At 51.8% G+C, this 21294-nt stretch overlaps 1 protein-coding gene across 1 annotated transcript in view; it reads right to left on the bottom strand.

The window, feature by feature from the left end:
- Positions 1–413: 413 nt before the first annotated feature.
- Positions 414–21294, bottom strand: part of CSNK1E (casein kinase 1 epsilon) — a 21437-nt gene continuing 556 nt past the window's right edge. Inside the window, exons 2-10 of the mRNA XM_026039869.1 lie at positions 17590–17677; positions 11626–11736; positions 11310–11458; positions 10428–10656; positions 3750–3920; positions 1978–2126; positions 1177–1369; positions 955–1094; positions 414–600 (exon numbers count right to left, since the gene is read on the bottom strand). Coding sequence (XP_025895654.1) covers positions 568–600; positions 955–1094; positions 1177–1369; positions 1978–2126; positions 3750–3920; positions 10428–10656; positions 11310–11458; positions 11626–11736; positions 17590–17665 — 1251 coding nt within the window. The 5' untranslated portion in view covers positions 17666–17677 and the 3' untranslated portion in view covers positions 414–567. The remainder of the gene's footprint in view (positions 601–954; positions 1095–1176; positions 1370–1977; positions 2127–3749; positions 3921–10427; positions 10657–11309; positions 11459–11625; positions 11737–17589; positions 17678–21294) is intronic.

Below are 21294 nucleotides of genomic sequence, written 5' to 3'. Positions count from 1 at the left end.
AAAGAGAAGGTTAGAAGACAAAAAGGCTCTTCCTACCGCATCCAATGCCAACTAGAATTTAACAAACTAAATTAGCCTTGTCTGCTACACTTCTGCCACCCCTCAGAGGTGCCCTCTCCCGCTACCCTTGTTCCCTCTTCAAGAGGCACTCGCTGGCTTGCAGAGCCTCATAAAAATCTCACACATGTCTGTGCTCAGCATCCTCCCGTCCAGCAGCAGCACGCTGCCAGGGAAGCATTCATTGGGAATTAACAAAATGGCTCCCTGGCCTAGCGCTTTCTCCACCCTCGCCGTGCTCTGCGAGGAAGGGAGGAAAGGGACTTTGCACGCAAGATAAAGCGCCCTCGAGGCTCTGCCAGGGAACCCGGCTCTTCCCTCTGAAGCCCAAAACCATCCTGTCAAAGCAGGACAGAGGGAAAAGCAATTGCACCACTATCCTAGAGCAGCAACAACTCAATTTGATGCCTAGCGCCAAGCATTCCCTCCTTGGGAAGGATTCCTCCCTGGGAAGCCCAGCCACAAGGATGGACTCACCTAAGCAAACACTGGTCCAGTGGCAATTGCTCCTCACTTCCCAAGGTGATCAAATGGCACGCTCGTCTAGGAAAGAGGACAAGAGCAGTCAAGGGACGGCAAGCAAGCAAAGGACACGGGACATGACACCACAGAGGCYGTGTATTTCCTGGCCTCGCTCCCTCCCAGGGCTGAGCATCCCGCTCCTCCAAACCTCTGTGGACACCACCGAAGGCTCGCTCTGAGCAAAGCAGAGCTAAGGCAGCTGCACTGAGCATGGCACCCACAAAACTCGCAACCAAATAGTGAAGGTGTCCCCTGCTACCATCCCGCCGGGCACATCAGGCATCGTGCTCACATCAGCACCAGCAGATCATGTCAAAACCCCCCGCTAGGCCCGTGAGTCCCTTTGGAAGCRCTGAGCGGAGGCTGCGGACTCACCTGTGATGCTGAAATCCGTGACACTTCTTGCCGCCCTGTGAGGTCAGATGAGGAGACGTTGGCAGGAGCTCCTCGGTGTAACCTCATGCTGACCTTCCGCTCCCTGTCCACTCGCGAGATGGCTCTGGGGGACGTGTTTCCTGTGCGAGGCACAGAACTGTGAGACGAGAGCACAACCCAACGTCCTCCCCAGGCAGCAGGAAGGGGGGCCCCCTCTCTCACCAGACTGCTGGATTCGGGAGGTGGGGGTGGAGGCCATGGGCTCGGCGACGTTGCGGAGGCGGTTGGCGGTGGCTCCGGCAGGGGGGCCGGGGGGCAGCGCTCGCGTGGCCGAGCCCCGGAGCTGTCCCATCCGCTCCTCCCGCTCGTGCTCTCGCCGCTCCCGATCCATGTCCTCGGGGTTGCGGGCGGCTCCCTGACACACACAGGGGGAAACTCCGTGTCACGCACACGCTGTCAGGACAGACAGTCACGCAGGGCCAGACAAGGAGCAGCGGCCCCAGTTAGATAATGCACGACAAGAAAGCAGGGCATGGAGCAGAGCTCCAACGCCAGAGCAAGGTCTCTTCTACCACCTTCCGTTTCACCCAGAAATGGGTCTTTCACCCAGAAATTTGGGTCTCTCCTTCAGGAGACCCAAAGAAATAATGTGGTATTACAGCTGTCACTGTGATCCACATCTCTGACTATGGTTCTCTTCACCTGAGAAAAACTCTCTTAACTACATTTAGCTATAGATCTCTCTCTCTATATATATATACACACACACATATACATTTACGTGTGTATATACTGACACACATGCTGCAAACACACTCACTAATCCAACAGTAGAAACAAACCCCAGCTGTCCCCACAGACTAAGTATTCCTCTTTTCAGTATGYCTGCCCACCCCTCCTTTTCAAGCTGCTCCCCGTGGGTAACAGTCAGCCAAAGGACAGAGTTTGCCCTTCCTTCCCCAACCCCACGTCAGGGATCCCCCCCCACACACACCCCGCCAGCCCTTTAGCCCCCMCACTCACAAATTTAAGCATGTTCCAGTCAAAAACGTAGTCGTAGGAGAAGCCCTGGCGGTGGAAGAGGTTGCGGAAGAGCTGCCGCAGGTAGGAGTAGTCGGGTTTGTCGTCAAACCGCAGCGAGCGGCAGAAGTTGAGGTATGTCGAGAACTCAGCTGGAAAGGGCAGAGGAAACACTCGCCTGTTACACCCAGGCCTTTCACCTGCAGCCCCCGACGCCGCAAGCACAGGGCTGGGCCAGCAGACAGGAGGCTGCTGGGCGCACCGCTCTGGCCACAGAGAGGAGCCCATCCTTTATTCCCCCTTTGCCCATATCCCTCTTCTGACTGCCTTGTTTCCCCCCCACAGCCCGACTCAAGAGGCAGCAAGCAGCAGAGCTTGCTCAAGGAGAGCAGGAACACATCCCCGAAGAACAGGCAGAGTCAACACTCGGGAAGTCAGGCTACACGGTGTGAAGATGATCAGTGCAGTCCAGGGCAGCACAGACAGGAGGGGGTGCAAGTGACCCAAGAGCAGCTGTGCCTGCTCAGGCCACACGTCTTTCTGCTCCAGTAGCCTCTGGCCACCACAGCCAGAACTGGGCAGCTACAGAAGAGTTAAGACCAGGGCAAGAAGGCCTGAAACTTCCATTTATGTGTGCCCAACTTCCAGCTATTTCCAGCTCAGAAACTTCTCAAGCTGGATGTGGTTTTAAGTATTCAATAAACCCCAGGGGATCTCTTCCATGTAGTTGTCCAATCCCTCCTTGAACACTTGTAAGTCTGAAGCAGCTGTAAGACCTTTCAGGAAGGAGTTCCACATGTCTACCACCAGCTGTGTGAAAAGACATCCTTTTGTGATCTCATGTTGGAAAAGAAAACAAGAACAGTCCCATCCAAAGCTCTGGAGACACAGGGAGAGTGCAAACTTCTACCACCTCCCCTCTAGTTCTCTCTTCCCCAGGTCGGAGAGCCCCAGGCCACCTGGTTGCTTCTCACACTCAAATCACCTCACCTCTCATCATCTTTCTGCATTTTTTTAGGGGGGACCTCTTCCAGCTCCACTGTCCTTCCTGAAATGGAGTGAAGGACATGCAGCAAAGGAACGCTCTGCATGTAAGGTGTGGGCAGGCCACAGATTTGTGCATGCTCTTCATGCCTTTTTCCTTTTTTTTTGTTTTTTTTTTTTCTCCTCTCTCCTCTCTGTCTCTGCCTTAATTTCTAATGGTAATTTGTTTTTTCTGTAACCGCTAAACATGAAGGTGATGTTTCACACAACCATGCTCTGTATCTTGAGCAGYAATGGTCAGCTCGGTGCCCATTACCTTGTGTGACATGAGGACTGATCCTCCTACTCTCCCCCGTCACACGCATCATTCCACTTTTACCTGCACAGAGCTGCATTTGACACTGCACTGCCCGGTCATTTCCGGCATTCCTCACAGTCAGCCTGTATCCTTACTATCCCGGGCTCCTCAGTACTGCCAGCACACTCTTCCACCTTGCTGCCTACCTCTCTTCCAGATTGTTTCTGAGATCCTACAGACCCTCAACAGCGTATTCATGCCCCTAGTGACACARGGCTCAACCCTCCACCTCAGATGTCTACATCCTCTTCTTCTGCACCACAACTGTACTGTCACTGGTCTCTTCTCCTTTCTCCTCATTGGTACCAGCTGCACATGTGGGTCCTTGCCAAGATTTTGGGGTACTGACCCCTTTGTGCCTCAGGCTTCACGGTGTTGCAGTGGAGGAGAGCCATGCACCGGACAAGAGAGCCATCAAGATTAGAGCACTTACAAGGGTACCCTTTGCAGAGCACCTCAATGGGCGTTGACATCTTTTTCTCGCTGATCCTCTCGTACTTTTGGCGCTTGGTGGCAGCCTTGAGGCCCTGCCAGGGCAACGAGCCCAGGTTGAAGTACATGAGCACGTAGCCCAAGCTCTCCAGGTCATCACGGCGGCTTTGTTCTGCGGAGAAAGTCACACAGGGGCAAGGAGTGAGAGGCAACCAAAACTTCTCTGGCAACTACACAGCTCTGGAAGCGCGCACRGAACCAAAGGAAAGGTAAACTTGTAGAAGAAATTCCAGCACAAATTCTTATGGGATTTTCTTACTGCAGAGTTAAAAGCACTTCTCTCCCCAAACAGCCCAAACCACTTCAAAAATGAATATTAATTCCTGACTCCCTACCYGCTTGCCAAGCCTGTGGGAGCCAAGCCAAGCTCCCACAAATATTCGATGGTCAAACAACCTTCGCAGTGACACTGCCCTCCTCTTCCTCCCCGTCACGGCAGAAGGCACCTGCACTTCTCCACCCAGACCAGCCTTTAACCCTGCAGCTTAGTCACGGCTGACGTGCCCACAGAAAGACAGAGGTGAGYCCCACACAACCTCTGCAAACACCGATCTTCCTGTCAGCCTGCTGATACTCATCGTGTGGGCCTGAAACGAGGAAACAGTGATCCCTTCTCGAGCGAAACACATTTACTGATGGTTCAGAAAAGCTTCACAGGCAACGCTGTGCAAAGCTGCTTCCTGCTTTGCTTGGGTTTTTAAAGCTGTGGAATGAAAAGGCACAAGGGCAGAGTTATAGTCCGGACAAAGGAGTTTCCCTCCTAAATGAGGGAAGGTTCTGCAAGTGGCATCATGATCCCTTCCGCTCAGAGCAAAGGTTGTCCTTCATATTCCATTTTAAGAGCCCACCTTCAGATACTTATTAAAAGTTTTCCAAGCAAAAACTCTTCACACACACACACACACACCAAATTTGTGCCCTAAAACAGCTTTCCCATTTCWGAGATAAGCTTCCCCAAAAGGAGATGACAGTGGATGCTCGGTGATGGAAAATGTTGGCTGAACGTTAATGCCCAGCGCTCTCCACCTCCCTGGCATGCGAACAACTCACCCACAAAGTGTGCCAAGCAGCTCTCGCTGCTGCTCCCCCTCCAAATTCARAGTTATAAATATGCATATCCACACCAAGGCGAGTGCCAGCCAAAGGCCAGGTGCCACCTTACCCTAGGGACGATGCAGGAAGAAGGCAAACCATCAAGATGAGTCAATTACCAACTTTTAAAAACCGCAGGGTGCCCCGCTGTTGGTAAGGGCGGCCTGGAGGCCAGGCTTACACAGCACTGCCTGCTGCCAGCACACTGGGGCTCTACAAGGCCGGGCTCAACAGGATCGATCACTCCTCTGCAGGACTAAAGATAATGGCATTCAGCCAAGGGAGGACGGGACCACCACCCTGCAGAGCTAACACAAAGGGGTATTACAGGTAGCCCTTACTCTGAGCTTAACAGAACCACTGTGGAACCATTACAGGGGGTCAGACCTAGATGTCCTGTGGGGTCAAGGCAACTGTGGGTCACTGAGGGTGCTTCTTCCTCCCGCATCCTTCCCAATTTCCTTGCAAGTTAGCAAATTAAATACAAAATAGAGGAAGAAAAACAGCACTATGGTTGCAGAAGAAAAGAAGATCTTATCACTTCAGAACACCTCTGTCTCAGAGCAGGGGAAATGCCATAAAAACGCAGAGTGCTCCAAGAAAGAGGAGAGGAAAACTTCATCAGAATTAACAGCTTTCTGAGCTCACTGACTTAAACTTGTCTCAAGTTCCCCATTTTAAAGAGGCTTATACTTCCTAAACTCATCTCTCTCTCTCTCTCTCTCTCTCTCTCTCTCTCACACACACACACACACACACACACACACACACACAACTGTCTGGAAGATGCTTAGATGCTATGGAGAGAGCACAGAAGAGAAACCCAAGTTTGCATCTGGCCTAAGGCTGGGATACAGGAGCCCACTTAGGAGCAGCTACACACCAAGCCCAGCAAATAATGAGAGCTAAGCAAGGTTTGACAGCACCCCACTTGGAGACAGCAACCCTGTGAAAACAGAGTCCAAACACCCATGCAGAAAGGCCTGAGAGCCGAGGCAGCGAGGGCAACTTCTGCACTCTGCCAGACTCCAGCTTGCCCACATTGCAGCTTCAGCTGCCTTCACTTCCAGGAGTCCCTGGGCTGCAGGGAGGGGGCACCTCTCATAGGAGCAGAGAAAGCAGGAGCTGGAGAAACCCACCTGGCAGACCTATTTGCTTTGGGGAATAAATCAGGATGCTGCCTCCAGAATCTTGCTTGGACTCCAGAGGGCTCAGTGCTCCAAAGGGCTGAGYGTTGGGCTGGAGCACAGCTCGGCAGCTTTGACCACAGCTGCTCCTCTGGTCTAGAACAGGGGACATTGTAGGAACCCRGGGCTACAACCACAGCCATTTGGGAAAGGTCAGAATTAGGGAGTTGAGGATAAGATGCTACAAGCTCTTAGTAGAGGCAAGGAGATAGGTTACCAAACCAAACTGGAAGGCTCACTAGGACACACTGTACACACACAAACACACCTTTACTTATGGCTGTCCTAACACAGTAACACGAACAACAACGACGTTAAGCAGGAGACACAGTCATTCAATGCTGAATGCTAAATGTCTTGTTCTGCTACATCCCCTCGGTATCACTGCTCAGCTAGATGTGGTCATTGTAGCCCACTTCAAAAATTTCAGTSAGGTTCATGTCTGGGAGGAGCCTGAAGCACCAGCAGGACAAGTCACCGGTGCAAAGCCACCTAACTACATTCGTGCAAAGTCAAAGCAGAGATTTCTTTGCCCTGTGACCCTACCTGGAAGATTCTGMGTTAGAGCTGGTGAGCAACACAACAGTTCCTGCATCCTACTTCCCTGCTTCATCCTTTGCTATTGTCACACATTCTCAGGCTTATCTCCAAATCTACATTTTTTTTTGGCCCCGCCTTGTATGCCAGCAGCCACAGAGCCCTAGGCAGCATTAATTATTCCTCTTTTGCTCTCCAGGGTCTGGAAAAGAAGCCTTTCACCTCGGTGCTCTGGAGAAGGCCCTGCGATGCCAGGGCTTTTCACTTGGAGCGTGGCTGGCTCCCACAGCGCCCACGGCCAAGGCAGCCCAGCCCGGCCCGAGGGCGCAGGCGGCGCGAGCAGCGACTCGCTGCGCTCCCTCTCTCCCACCGCCGTGCCTGGGCTCCTCACACCGCGAGGCGGAATGCTTCTTTTCCGAGACACCGATCCTTTCCTCCCTCTCTCATGAAAGTCCCTTCCGACACAGGCACCAAGGCTGCCTGCCCACACACCTCAGCAGCACATCTCCATCCATCCATCCATCCATCCATCCACCCACCCATCCACCCATCCACCCATCCCACTCTGCAGGCACAGCAATGGGAGACATGGGGTGCCAGCTCCCTCCCGCGCACACGGAGGCTCCTGGCCAGGAGCTCCCTTCCCAAAGGGGGTCCCCAGAAGGAGGGGACCAAGCCGGGGAGGGTAGCAGGAAGCGGAGTTACCTGCTGGCTCAGGCAAGGAGAGAAGACTGAGCGCTGGCTGCTTCACCCACGGCTCGGGACCAAACCTGGCAGCCCGAAGGCCTTGCTGCTCCCCCAGAAAGGTGCTTCCTCTCCGCTCTTCCCAAAACAGTGTTGCTCCCATGCAGGGCTCCCTAGAAACCAGATCTCCTCACCAGAGCCAGCGCAGACACAGTCTTAGCCAAGCAGTGCTCTCCACATGCCCTATGCCCCTCCTCCCTCAGTCCTGCCTGTTCACCAGCCCATCAGTTCATCTGTCTGTTTGTCCATCTTTCTGCACATCTGTCCTTCTTTCAGTCCATCTTCCACATCTTTCCATCTCTCTATCTTTCCATCTTTCTTTTCCTGCCAGTCTGTCTCCATTCCTTTTTTTTTTTTTTTTTCCCCCTTTCTTCCTCCTTCTTTCTTTCTATCTTTCCATGCAGCACTGGAATTGCCACATGGTAGGACCACAATTTGCCCTGGTGCCCATGACAGGATGCAGAACCACTGCAGGACCTTTGAGCCCTGCAAGCCTTAAGGGATGCCATGTAGGACACGCTGTCAGGGACGACCTGGCCCCCTCTTACCCAGACAGACCCCACCATGTTTCTTCCAAGCCTGTCTCCTGGGTACCCCGCGCATCTATTTCAGACTTTACAAGCTCTAGAGGGTGCAAGGGATTCTCATCCCTGGAGCATGTGAAAATTGACTGGAATGCATGAACCAAAGCCTGCGCCTCCCCCAGCAGCAAGTCTCCAGCTGTGGAAACCCTCCCCAAACTCCCCTCGAGCTTTTTCGCCGGTCACTGGAAAAAGAATGTGTTTCCTCCAGACATCGGAATGCCCAACCCTTAGCTTGCACATTCACATACAGGCATTTATCTGCTTGCTATTCTTGTCACACGAGCACCCGAGCACCTGGTTCCTTCCCTCTCCCCAAACTGCGTTAATGGGACGTTATGGCACAGAACTTAGACACCAAAAAGCCCAAAAATTCAGCGTGAGGGTTCCCAGGGCAGTGCAGCTAACTCTCCAACACGCCTGGCGCCTTCCCTGGGACAAGGTCTGGAGAAAGGGAATTCCAGCTGCAACTCCAGCATCACCACCATCCCTTTCCTCCCTGCAAGGCAGGTAACCTTGCTGCAATCCGCAGTAACCGCGGTGTGGAGAGAATAGGTGGGAAACCTGCTACAGAGGAATTCCCACCCAGCGCTTTGGGAGCACAAGGGGTGAGGAGAGCGACCGCTGCGCTCACCCCGATGGCATSTGCAGTTTGCTCTTGGATTAGTCTTCAGACATTGTTGGTTTGATACATCCATCAAGCGCCGGTGCTGGAGGACTAAGTTAGGGGTAGGATGAGTAAGAAAGGCCTTAAAAAACAACCCTAAATACAACAAGGCCCCCCAGCAGAYGTTTAGCCTTGCGTGCTCGCTTCAGACAGAGCGGGCACACACAAAACCATCGACAGACATAGTAGTRGGAATTATTTTGTGCCTGTCTCCTTGTGGGAGTTACCATGGCTGTGGAAATCTTGACTGGGAATTCAATGGAGAGTCAGTTATATATAAGCAGGTCAGGCCAAAATACAGGAGGTCAACCCAGAGAGCTCTACAAGGACTATTTTTACCACGTGGAAGAGGTCAGGGGATCACAAGGCACTCTCAACATGCAGTGCTCCCCATTTCAGTGCAATGAAGTGTTGTCAGTCTACAGTKGTACCATACCACCAGAAAACAACACCAGGAAACTGCTGTATTTTCTGCAGGTAAAGTCACAGCTTCCAATTTCTGAGCAGTTATCKGCAACATGGGAGAAAAAGGAAGCTCTTCCTAGTAAAAACGAGGATGTGAACTCCTATGGAAGGATCCTCTGCTCCAATTTTCAAATTCCCAGATTACGCTTTTCAGAAGGAGCCCTTTCAAACACCAACAGAGCTGCAAGCACAAGGAGCTGCTTCCCGAGTCTGAGGACAAAGCAGCTTCAATTTCTGCTGCTCGGATTTGCCAGGCAGCAGCAGAACAAAGTCAGCTTGTTCAGAGGCTACTTACACTGCTTCTCATCAGCACCCCGTGGGCAACTATGAAACTCTCAGGCCGCAGCTGACAGGCAAAGGCCAGTGTAAGGAGGGGAAAGAGGGTCTGCGTGGGAAAGAGGCACTCAGGGAACAGAAAACTGCAGGCAATCGCAGTTTTGGGAAGAGCCTCTGACTCAAGGACTCACTCCCAGCACAAGAGTTTGGGGGACTCWAGGGAGGTACCAGGTCCTGCCCTGTGCAAGTATCTGCAGGAGCCGGCCTGGGCCAATGGCCAGCAGCAGCAGAGACCTGGCTGAACTCTCAGCGCTCTTTTCCTGTCTAGTTTGTTGCCACAATATTAGCCCTAGAAACTAAGGCTAAAGCCCTCCTTTCCTCAGGCTGACACAAATAAGGCAGTTTGGTTCACAAGCACTCTGCACTTTGTAGGCCCATGAAAGCCAGAAATCAATGGTGCAAGCCCAGGCGGTAGGAAACTCTCCCACACCTCCCATCTTCACCTTCTTATGCATTTCTAGTAGACATCTGTCCTCAGTGGTGGACAACAGGGCTATCATCCTGTTGTGATGGGCCTCTCTCCCCCAACTCTTACAGTTAAATAAATAAATACCCACAAACAAGAAGCACACACCACTGACAAAGGCACTCAAGAGCTCACAAAAGAGAGGTTTCAGTTACACATACCCCTAGAGACTTAGGACCTGTGAATGGCTCCTTTACACATCTACCAGCCTGCAAAGATTATACATAGCAGAGTTAGTAGCAGTAAAATTGGGAAAGTCACACCCGTGCCGCTGACACAGGGACCCCCTGCACTAAGCAGTGTGGAAATACAGGCCAGGAGACACTTCAGAAGCTCCGAGTGACACGGAAGGGACAGCAGGGTGACATTATTTGCCCCCTGACCCCAGCACAAGCCAGCAGCACAGGCAGACACGGAACCGAGCGCCTTAGTGGCGCCCAGGGCAGTGCCCCGCTCGCTGGGCCACGTCCCCTCCCGTGCTCCGACCCGAGACACGGGGGCTCTGTGCCCCCCAACAGGGGAGGCGCCGGGCGCGGGGCCTCACCGATTCCCAGGTGGGTGTTGATGGAGGCGTAGCGGGCTGTGCCGGTCAGGTTCTTGTTTTCCCGGTAAGGGATGTGCTGGTGGGTCCGCGCGTCTCGGTATTTCTTGGCCAGGCCAAAATCGATGATGTACACTAGGTTGCCTTTCTTGCCGAGCCCCATAAGGAAGTTGTCTGGCTTCACATCCCGGTGGATGAAGTTCTTGGAATGAATGTACTCAATACGGCTGATCTGGAAGGGAAGAAATAGCAGGAAAGTGAGAAAGAAGCTCTCGGGAGCTGCACCTTGATAAACCTACCAGGGCACCGGCCTGGGGGAGCAAGGAAGGGGGTAGAGGGCAGAGAGCATCAGAGATGGCAGCTGAGGAAAACCGCCCTTTCCCACCCTCCAGAAGCAGGATTTGGATACAAGCCTGCACAGCAGCACACTCCTCAGGCTGGATAGATCATTTAACATTGCAAAGAAAGACAGGAAGCAAATTTGTACAATCTAACAAAACCTGAGCAACAGGGTTTACAGTGGCCAACTTTCAAACTTTGGCAGACTGGGTCAGGAGAAAGATGAGAACAACCAAGGGACCTAAACTCAAGGCATGAGCAGCTGAGCCCATAGAGGCAGCAGTATCAGCCATTCACCTCCCGGTGAAAACCACCTCTGCATGCTGTGCTAGCACAGGATGAGAGGCAGGGAAAAGGCAGGAGGGACGAGGACAGGAAGAGCCGGAGATGCTTCTGGGCTCCCAGCTTCATCAAGAAGGAAAAACCCGGAAGCTACTTGCTGCTAAATGAGAAAGCCTGGGATGTAACAGCTCTCGAGCAGAGGGGATGGGGAAGAAAAGGCACAGGAAAGGAGAGGAGGCACAAATGCTTTCGGAGGAAACTCACCATCTGGTCTGCCAGGAGCAGAACTGTCTTGAGACTAAATTTGCGGGAACAGAAGTTGAAGAGATCTTCCAGGCTGGGCCCCAGGAGCTCCATCACCATTACATTATAGTCCCCCTCTGCTCCGCACCACTTAATGGAGGGGATACCCACTGGGGAAAGAGGAAAAAAAAAGTAAGCCCTGGGAACAGAAGAAAATTGCTGCATCGCCTGCCAAGACGATCACACACAACACCAAGCTGTTTCCTTCCCAAGACCCTCCAGAACAATTCCCTTCYTCAAGCATTCCCGCAGGCCCATCCTCTCCTCCCCTTCTCACCTCCTCCCTGCATCATCTTGTAGAACTTGCTTTCGATGTGCAGCTGGGGATGCTTGGTTTTGACACATTCCAATTTGATGGCCACCTCTTCGCCAGTCGCAATATTGGCTCCTGCACAGAAATGAGGGCGAAGTTACGATGACACAAGCTCCTAGTGAAGCTGAGCACACTGAACGAGGCCCATGCAGACGCCAAACTCTTAAGATACGGCCTGAAATGTATCCTCTGTGACAGAAATGAGAACYAGCCACTCCAAGTTCACAGTTTCTAGCATTGCCACTTGCAAAAACAAGCCTTGTGAGGCACACGAAGAGGAAACCGGCTCTCATCCTACCAACAGGGTGGAACAACAGCTCTACAATCTGTAAACCACCTTGTTATCTCAGCAGGTTTAGTGACAAACCTTGGGAGAACAATCAGTGTCAGCAGTTACTAAAAATGAGTGGATTTTTTAAGCTATCCCTGATTAGGTACGCCCAGCTCCTGAACCCAAGGCAGCCTCCCAGGCAGGGATATCGAGTACATCTTCCCCGAGCAAAATTATTAGTTACCTCAGGTCCCAGAAGCCACCCAGTTTCAACAGAGCCAATTAGTCCAGGAGGAGACATTGGTAACATTCCCAGCTACCTCCGATCTCTCTACAGCCCCGACCTGCTCAATACAGCCAATTCCCAAACCTCCAGCTCCCCCCTCTCCCCAGGACTTTAATAATACCTTTATCTTTTGCCAACACCACAGTATTTGCTGCATCCAAAATTAGAAGTGCAAAGAAAYAAACCGAATCCAGGGCTGAACTAAGCCACTTGGGCACCTTTGTGGTAGGTATTGCTAGATAGTTTGTGGTGACAAAACGTCACCTCCCCACAGGCTTCTTTCTGAAGAAATGGGCTGCCAGCCAGRGAAGCCAGCGCGCTGGTCCCAGAGCACAGTGTCAAAGGAGGGACAGTCCTTCCCTCGTTTCTAGCCGCGAGGATTCCAGATGTTTCACATCATCCTAAAATGGAAAGAACTGAAAGATCCGTACACTGGTCACGGGAATGACACGCGAGAGCTGTTTCTTCCCTGCCACATACACACACACACAAACCCTTCCTCATATTAGGAATTATCAGAAGTTGCACTCAAATCAGAAGCAACAGCTTATGAAACAACAGAAGTACCAGCTTAAGAAAGCTGCCATAAAATGAGCTACAGTACAACTGGCAGGCTGAACAGAAGCTGAACTTGAAAATGGTGTTTTGTGTATATATATAAAAAAAATCTACTTTTAGTAAATCAGGTTAATATCTTTTTTAGTGTCTAAACTTTCTATCCTTGAATTTCAGAGTCCATAGAAATGGATGCAGACAGATCCATTTTCATTCACACACCACCTCCAGAACCAGGGACCAATGTGGCCAAGGAAAATTTCACACGACTGGATTCCTTCTCCACGGGAGCCCAGGAAGACCTCTTTGCTGAAGAGCCCTGGCACTGAGCACGCAGAAGTTAGTTACGGGCTCCCTGCTAGCACAAAGACGTCAGCTCGATGCTACAGCACCAGGTCGAGACAGACAAGCTGGGAGGAATTTGCAAGAGAGGAACAACAACTATCAGGGCCTAGAGGGATTGATTTACCAAGAAAGATTAAAAGAGCTAAATATGTAACAGAGACAAGAGATACAACTAAGAAGGGTGGGGAGGAAGAATGGGACATGACAACAGCCTGCAAGTATTTGAAGGCTGTAAACACTAAGGAGGGAGAAGAATTATTTAGGGTGCTCTGAGGGAGGGGAAGGAGGAGCAACAGGATCAACTTAATACATGTTTTCACTCAAGATCCAGGAGAGGGAAGGCGGAAAGTCCTCTTGAGAACTAGTCATCTGTCCAAGGGTCACTTTTGGAAAGACACTGACATGAAGGACATAAAACCTCCTTATACAGATCAAGAGTGCAAGGAGGAAAAGAAGCTCAGATCACCTTAGGAACATGGCCCTGGACAAATCTTTACTTTTTATATTTGTGTTGAATCACTGTATGTCGTTCAGCATGGAAGCACCCAAGCTACTCCAGACGATAAGAGTGTTTCCTTCTCTTCTCTTTTCCCCTCCCCATTTTCCCTTCCCCATCCTGCCTTTTCTAGAAAGGGAGACTTTTCTGGGCGTGGAGACTTTTCTACAAATCGTCTCTTGCAGCTCCCACGTCCCTTCCCTGGGGGGTTGTCCCTATCCTGTCCCATCTGCCGACACACCAGCCGTGATGAGTCCTGCTGACTAYGGCAGCAGCAATGAAGCAGCAGCCTCTTGAGTGACACCCCCAGGAAGTTTAACAGAGCAAAGATGAAGGTGTTCTCATCTCCATGTCACCCTGCACATTTAGGAAGATGACAAGGAATCCCTGGGCTGTTTGCATGTGGGGCATATTATCTGTAAGGATATAAAGCAGGAAAAAGAGAAGGGGCAGAGAGGGACACACGATGGAAACTCAGGACTCTGCAAAACGTAGATACGCCACCCAAACGGTCACCACGGCCTTCAGACCCACATCCTCCAGAGCGCAAGCACTGGCATCAGTCTCCCAAGGAAAGCAGAAACAGGTGGGCAGCCTGGAATACCAAAGCCCGGACCACGCAMGCACAGCAAGGAGCAGCCCTTTGCTGAGGGGGCACTGAGGGGGCACTGTGAGCTCAGGGCCCCCTACCAAAGCAGAGAGGGATTCCACGGCAGGAGTCTCCAATCCTTTGTTCCCTGCTTTCGCCACCATCTTTTTTTCAAAGCCATGAACACAAAAGCAACAGTTCCCTGCTCCTTCCTGGGAGGCTGCTCCCCAGCAGGAAGGCACTGTATTTCAGAGGCTGCTGCAGACACCGCCTGGCCCCGCGAGCCGAGACGCACGTAGGACGGGGGATAATTCCTAACATCCACCCCCAGTCTCGCTCGGCTGTGGGGGCTGCACAAATTCAAGTCATTCATCACGAGCCACTCGAAACGGGGCCCTGCAGACAGACTTTGTCACCTGCTAAACAGGATCCTTGCAGAGCAGAGGCCTCGCCGCTGGCCCCATGCAATAACCACCACCCTCCTTTCGCGTGGGGCAGGACAACAGGAATGGCCTCCGCTCTCCCCACGGCCCTTCCCACCTCCTGTCCCTCTCCTGCCAGCTTAGCAATGGGAGAAAGGACAAGGACGGCTGCAGAGCAGATGGAAGAAGTCAGATAGGGCGGGAGAGAGTTAACAGGCCAGGAAACAAAGGGAACTCGCTCCCCTCCCAGCAAGGGAGGAGCCTGTAAGCAGGAACTGTCCAAAGGCAACAGTGTCCCGGCATGCTTTGTCTGCAGCACATCCATCCCCAGTGATCCCTAGTTCCTCTCCACCATCATGGCACCGCAACCGGCTCCTTCGGTRGGTCCCAGCCCTGATAACTGGCAGTAAGTCCAGATATTCCTGCCCTGCCTCTTTTGACGGCCCAAAGTTCTCAGCAACTCCTCTAGAAACAGGGTTTCACTCTTCCCAGCGAGTGTTTTACGGGCAAACAGGGTAGCCAAGGCCCACGGGCACTCTGCTCCTGCTTCCCATCCTCCCCAGCCAGCGCAGGGAGAATCTGCCCCTCAGTGCCTACATCCTTCAAGGAGGAACATAAAGCAAGACACTGCTACTTGAGACCCAGACTAGGATTCACAGTAGTCTGTCCTTTGTGTGTGTCCACAAATTCCAATTTCCTTCCGGCAGGAAATCCAAAAATGAATCCCAAGTAGCACAGCACACAGTACCCATTGGTTATGGAGAAGAGGTAAACATTAGTATCCCGAAAGAGAGAAGTTAAGAATAAACCATACAGCCCACACTCCCCATCCCATACAAAGCCTGTCTGTCCCTGTTCTACCTCCACACCATTATTAAATGAGAACTGTGAGACAAATCTGGTGCAGGAGAGGAACTCCAGTGAATGAGCCTCTCTGTCTGCGAGGCAGACAGCAGGAGGGTAATGTGAGCACAAGCGTCCTCCAGACACACCAGAGCCTGCGTGTCCCATCCCTCCGGGCTGGGGAGGCACCCAGGCTCCACCAAGTCTCACTATCGCTGCTTCAAAACACACTCCCCTGCACCTCAATGAGCATCCCAGGAGCTTTGATACTGCATGCAAGCAACTCGGTTGAACTCTGCAACTGGAACTCGGGAATCCTGCTGCGCTTACCGCAGCGCTGGACCCTCCTCTGCTCCTCGTGTTTTCTAGTTACAGGCGAGACRGGCACAGCCCCACACCAGAGCAAGCGTTTTTTAATGCCCCCTTCAYACAGGGGACAGAGCAACACAGGGCCTATCCTTTCCACCCAGTACCTCCCTTCATATTTTTAAGATCCTGACATTCACACCTCCTCACAGCAAGTCTTCAAGCCCATTAGCACAGGTGGAAAATGCTGCGCCTCGCAACCCGTTATCACCCCTTCTTCCCCAACACCTGGGTATAAAAAGCCCCCTAGACACTCCCTGGCTGAAGGGCCAAAGAGGAGAGGAGGCTGCAGTGAAGGCAGCCTACAGTGAGCAGGGATCCCAGATCTGCTATTCATCATCTTTGTTCGTGATCTGGATAAAGGTGGCAACAAAGCCTGTTAGTGATGATCCCCCCAGGATACTTAATCAAGAGGAGCTGCCAACACCAATCAGGAGAGACTAATAAAGCAAGAAAGAACCGAAGATAAAAACCAGAGGTAGAAAACAGAAGGTGATTTACAAACATGGAGAAGACTAATCTGAAGCAGAAGTGTTCACTGAAAGGACCTCAGGAGGGGACTGAGAGACATTGCAGAGCCCAGCAGAGCTCTCATACAATACAGCTGTCAGCACATGAGGGCCAGTCCTGCAACCTGACACTGTGTTGGTGAGGGGAAAGCCAAGGAGACCCAAAGCACTCTGTGCAATGGCATCACATTACAGATGACTCCAAGGGTGGCCCTTTGCTGCCCAGCTCTGGAAATGCCACACCTAAAGTGCTGCGTAGGCTCCGCTCTGCTCAGCAGATGGGCAAACTGTGAGGAGAAAAACATAGATAGCAAAGAGCAGCAAAAAAAGAGGAATGTTGGATACACTGTGAAAACCAAAATACAACTCAACTAAGCAAAGAAACAGTCAAGGAACATGTGATAATCACTGCAAGTAAACAACTGGTGCAAACATCAAGTGGAAGGGCAATTATTGAGCTGGCCTGAGGAACTCTGGCTGAAAAGGCCATGGTGGTGACTGGACGGTGAGAAAAGGCTCTCCCGCTCTCAGGGAGGGATTAATCAGGCTACATGGTTGTCTGACCCATCCATTCCCACGTGGTTTGAGGCAGGAAAAACATCAGTAGGCAAAGCACTAGGAAATCCTCTGCACTCCAGGGTGCTGCCTTGGGAGAACTTTCCCCAAGTCTCACAGTAAGAGGAAACCCAGGGTTTCATGAAGGGCCATCTACCGACCCCACACAACTCCAAGCAGTCATTCTYAATCTCATCCTACCCACTATAGGTCTGGGCCTCTACGCTTTCCCAGACCAGCCTCTTTGACTTTTTACACCCCTTTGTTTCAGACYTCGCTCTCAAATCTGCTGCACCACTTTGGTGGACCACCAGGAACCATCCCACCAGTTTATTCCCTTCATTCTAAAGCCTCTCCGCCGCTAACTCTCCAAAGAGCTTATATCCCCCCCGACACACACCCACGCTCAGGAAAATGAAGCAAGAGAGTTGCTTAGAGTGTATGACAAATATGCCATATACAGCCCAACTCCAAATCAGTTGGAGTCACACTGATGTTGGATCTACTATCCACAAGGCAAAGCTGAGCTCCTTCCTTTCCCTTTGCCATCAGAGTTCAACAGCAACTGGTAGTATTCCTTGATGTTTGTTTTTCTCTTTACCATTCTGACCTTACGTGGTGTCTACAAACACCAACAAGCAGGAGCACAACGTATCCTCACAGGCGCATGGCTAGGGACACCCACACTCACCCAGGTAGATGTCTCCAAAGGAACCACTGCCAATCTTTCTGCCCAGGCGGTATTTGTTCCCCACTCGAAGCTCCATGGTTCAGTYGTGCTGAAAAAAAAAAGCAGCAAAAGGCAGAGTCAGAAGCAGAAACAGGAACCGAACCAATACAAACACCATGGAAGAGACCCGGTCACTTAAGTCAGTCACTTCATAAAGTACTCCAGAATCTGGGYTCAGTTATTATCTTGAAATACTTCATTTTCTATATGGCCTCTCTACCTGTCCTTACCTCACAGGTGTCTAGGGACAGGATGAGCTTAAAAAGATTGCAGGAACAGGACATTTTCAGGAATATTATGTTCCCTTTAGAGGAATGCAGAAAGGCTGAACTTCTTTCCAACCATTTTTTTCCCAGAGACTGGGGCAGCAGGAAATCTTCTCAAAGAGGTTTCAGTGAGGAACTGTTTCAGACTATGAGGAGCAGTACCACCTCTCTCCAGAGCAAAATAACCAGCACCAGGACAGCTCTAGCCTCAGGAGAGGCCGTAGAGGATGGGCACAAACCCCATGAGAAGGACTCTCTCTGCCCCAGAGCATGGGGACATTCAAAGGACATGCAGGCCCAGACCTGCACCTTGGGCAGTTAAATGCAGGAATCAAGGGCTTTGAAAGACAGACTCTCTGCGAGCAGCTCCACAGCCCCTGGGTGGGGGCTGGCAGAGTTGAAAAGGAACAAACATCACAGCAGACCGAGCTCGGCGAGGCCCAAGCAGACCAGGAACATCATTTTCTTATCTCCACACGCTTGTGTTGATGAGATCACAGCCTCCATGGCTCTAGCACAGCCTCCCCGCGTTATCTAGCCTGCTCTGCTGACACCTTGTTTTTAGCAGCTCAGGTCTTTCCCCTTCTTTTTACCTGAGGTGATTAGCTAACCCTTTGACCTGCTACACCCGATCAACATGCCTAGACTTAGCCCTGCTCAGCTTCCCCAGAGAAATGACCAGGGAAGAAGCCCAGAGACACCAAGTCTGTTCTCCTCCATCCAACCCCAACCATGCCSTGCTGCTGCGGAGGCCTCTGCCAAACGTAGCTCCAGAGTTCCCCCCTGCTCATAGCCCCTTTTCCCTGCTCCCTTCCCCCGCCACCGACACAGAGAAGGCAGCTCCCTTTAGGAGAATCTGCCACACTCTTAATTGATGCAATGCCACATTATTAGCGTACAAAACGCAGACACAGAGTCTGTTGGGGACAGGAAAGGTGAGGAATGATTCATGTTTTCACAAGTAGGTGAGAGGAGCTTTCCCCCGCTGGATGGGGGTGAGAAGGAAGCACGACCGAAGGAAAGATGGGTGGAAGGAAAGGCTCCGTGTCACCGTGGGACATACATGGGTCCACACACGCACATAAAATAATCACAGCTACAGGATTCTGGGCACACTATAAACCGGGAGCTGCTGCTTGTGCCCTGGGAGAGGGGATTACGGAAAGCAGAATGGACGAGCTGCAGGGACGCACAGGGAAATAATCCTATCAAGGCATTCAGGGACATTTGTGAACCCTGAAAGCTGAGCTCCTGTCACCAGGAACCACACACAAAACAGTCCGAGGCGGAGTCCCCTAACCTGCTATTTACTTATGTGCGTGGGTTTCTCTGCGTCTGAAGACCAGAGAAGCCCATGGCTATTTGTGACTTTCTTAGCAGGAGGAAGGCAGGCAGGGCCTCGGGAAGCGAAGCGGGGAGGCGACCGCACCTGCATGAGGACGCAGCACCAGACAGGGCTTTCATCTGCTCTTCCCTATAGCCACCTTAGGGTGCATCCCACCCGCGCACGCTCCTACTCCAGTGAACGGCCAAGGGGCCGTGTTCCCGGGAGGCYGTCATGGCCAGGGCAGCCCTCTGCCCTCCTTCCTTCACGGAGGCCTCGGAGGGCCCCACTCCGCGCCGGGCACACGGCCCGCTGCTCTGCAACGCCACCGTGCCCAGGCTGGACGTGGTGCTACTCCCACGGGACAGGCGGGAGCCACGTGAGGAAGGGCTCCTCGCACAGCCCTCCGGCCGATTCAGCAACAGGCTCCACGAGGGAATCTCAAAAATGCCCCCGGGTAAAACAGGGGACAGCGGGATAATGGAKAGAAAAATCACGGGCGTGCACAGCTGTCCTTTTGCCTTATCTCCCCCGGCCCGAGCACACAGACACACACAGACACACGCTCAGAAAACCTGGGAGGAAGACAGCCAGATAGCAACAGAATGGATTGACGGAAAGGGGGCAGGAGACACACGACACCCCTCGGAAAACACCCCAGGAGCTCAAACACCCACCAGATGTGTACTTCACACATGCACCCCTCTACCCTCCATAGTTTCTGCCTTATACGATATTGAGGTCTGCTATTACAAAAAAAAAAAAAGCATGTAGATGTTTATATATATTCTATATGTGTACCTATATATAATATGTATATATTTAAAGAATATTACACCAGCACCAGMCTTTACTCCCCCCTGCCCTGCCATCTTTCTCGTACTCTCCAGCCAAGGGACTGTTCCCAGGGGCTGCAGGGCAATCATTTAGTTAAACCATTTAGTTTTCCATACGGGATTAACACACATACAACCTTACAGCAAGTGTGTGCCCTGCATGAGCGTCTGCATGCATTAATACCCACATTACACAGACACCTACAATACACTACACCACCTCAAAAATACTACGGCCACCCATGTTGGTTCCACACGCGCAGTTTTGCACCAGTCCTGTTTTATATAATATAWAAAAAAAATACCCATGTACAAGCACAAAGGCCATTACATAAACACACAATATAGTTGAGCTCACCCTGATGTGTCAGCACAGTTTCTGACAGAGGACACGCAAACCATTTCAAATAGTAATAATAATAAAAAAAGGGAGTTTATCTGAGCCCCACCTGGAGAGGCATGAGGTGAGAAGATACCCAGGCTACCAAAGGGCAGAGAAAACCAAATACAGAGCGAGTTCAGCAGCTACATAATGGAGGCTGCCGAGCCCAACACGGCTCCGGCTTTAAGGGGAAGTGTGGAGAGCGGCAGCTGCTTTGCCCATAGACCATAAAGGCTTTACATGGGCTTTTTTTTTTTTTGTGTGTGTGTGTGTGTGTGAGAAGGGAAGGGAATAAAGGAAGAGGCAGGCAAAAAAATAAAAAAAATAAAAAAAAAAAGGAGAGAAAAATAACATTTTTGATATGCAAAGACATCAAACACAAGCCCTCCCCCCCCAGCCTATTCCACAGTTACAAAAGGAGAGGCTCCAGCAGCAGATACTTGGGGGGGGGGGGTTATAAAAAGCCCTCAAAAGCCCCACATTACTCACAGGGCAAATACGTGCGCTTGGACTACATTTTAGGAAGAGACGGCCGCGACCGGAAAACAAAGCAATAACAAAACAAAGCAAGAACAACAAATATATAATATATATATATATATATATATATATATTTATATGTGTTTCTGATGCCCCCTGCCCAGCCCTCACAGGCGAAGCAGCGCCCCAGGCAGCCTCAGCGCGGCCTTTATTTTCCCCGATCGGTGACAAAACGGGGGGCGGCGGTGGGGCGAAGGGCTCGGGCCTCCTGCCCCCCCCGCCGCCCCCCGGGGCGGATGGGGGAACCGAGAACCGCCCCGATACCCCCCCCAGCCCCCCCGCGCCGCCAATCTCCGCCGGGCACAAAAGGAAACCGGG

Source organism: Nothoprocta perdicaria, unplaced genomic scaffold (genome assembly GCF_003342845.1).
Source record: "Nothoprocta perdicaria isolate Ctin4 unplaced genomic scaffold, notPer1 scaffold_244, whole genome shotgun sequence".
NCBI lineage: Eukaryota > Metazoa > Chordata > Aves > Tinamiformes > Tinamidae > Nothoprocta > Nothoprocta perdicaria.
Note: the sequence above shows the minus strand (reverse complement) of the source record. Positions and strands in the feature narration are given on the sequence as shown.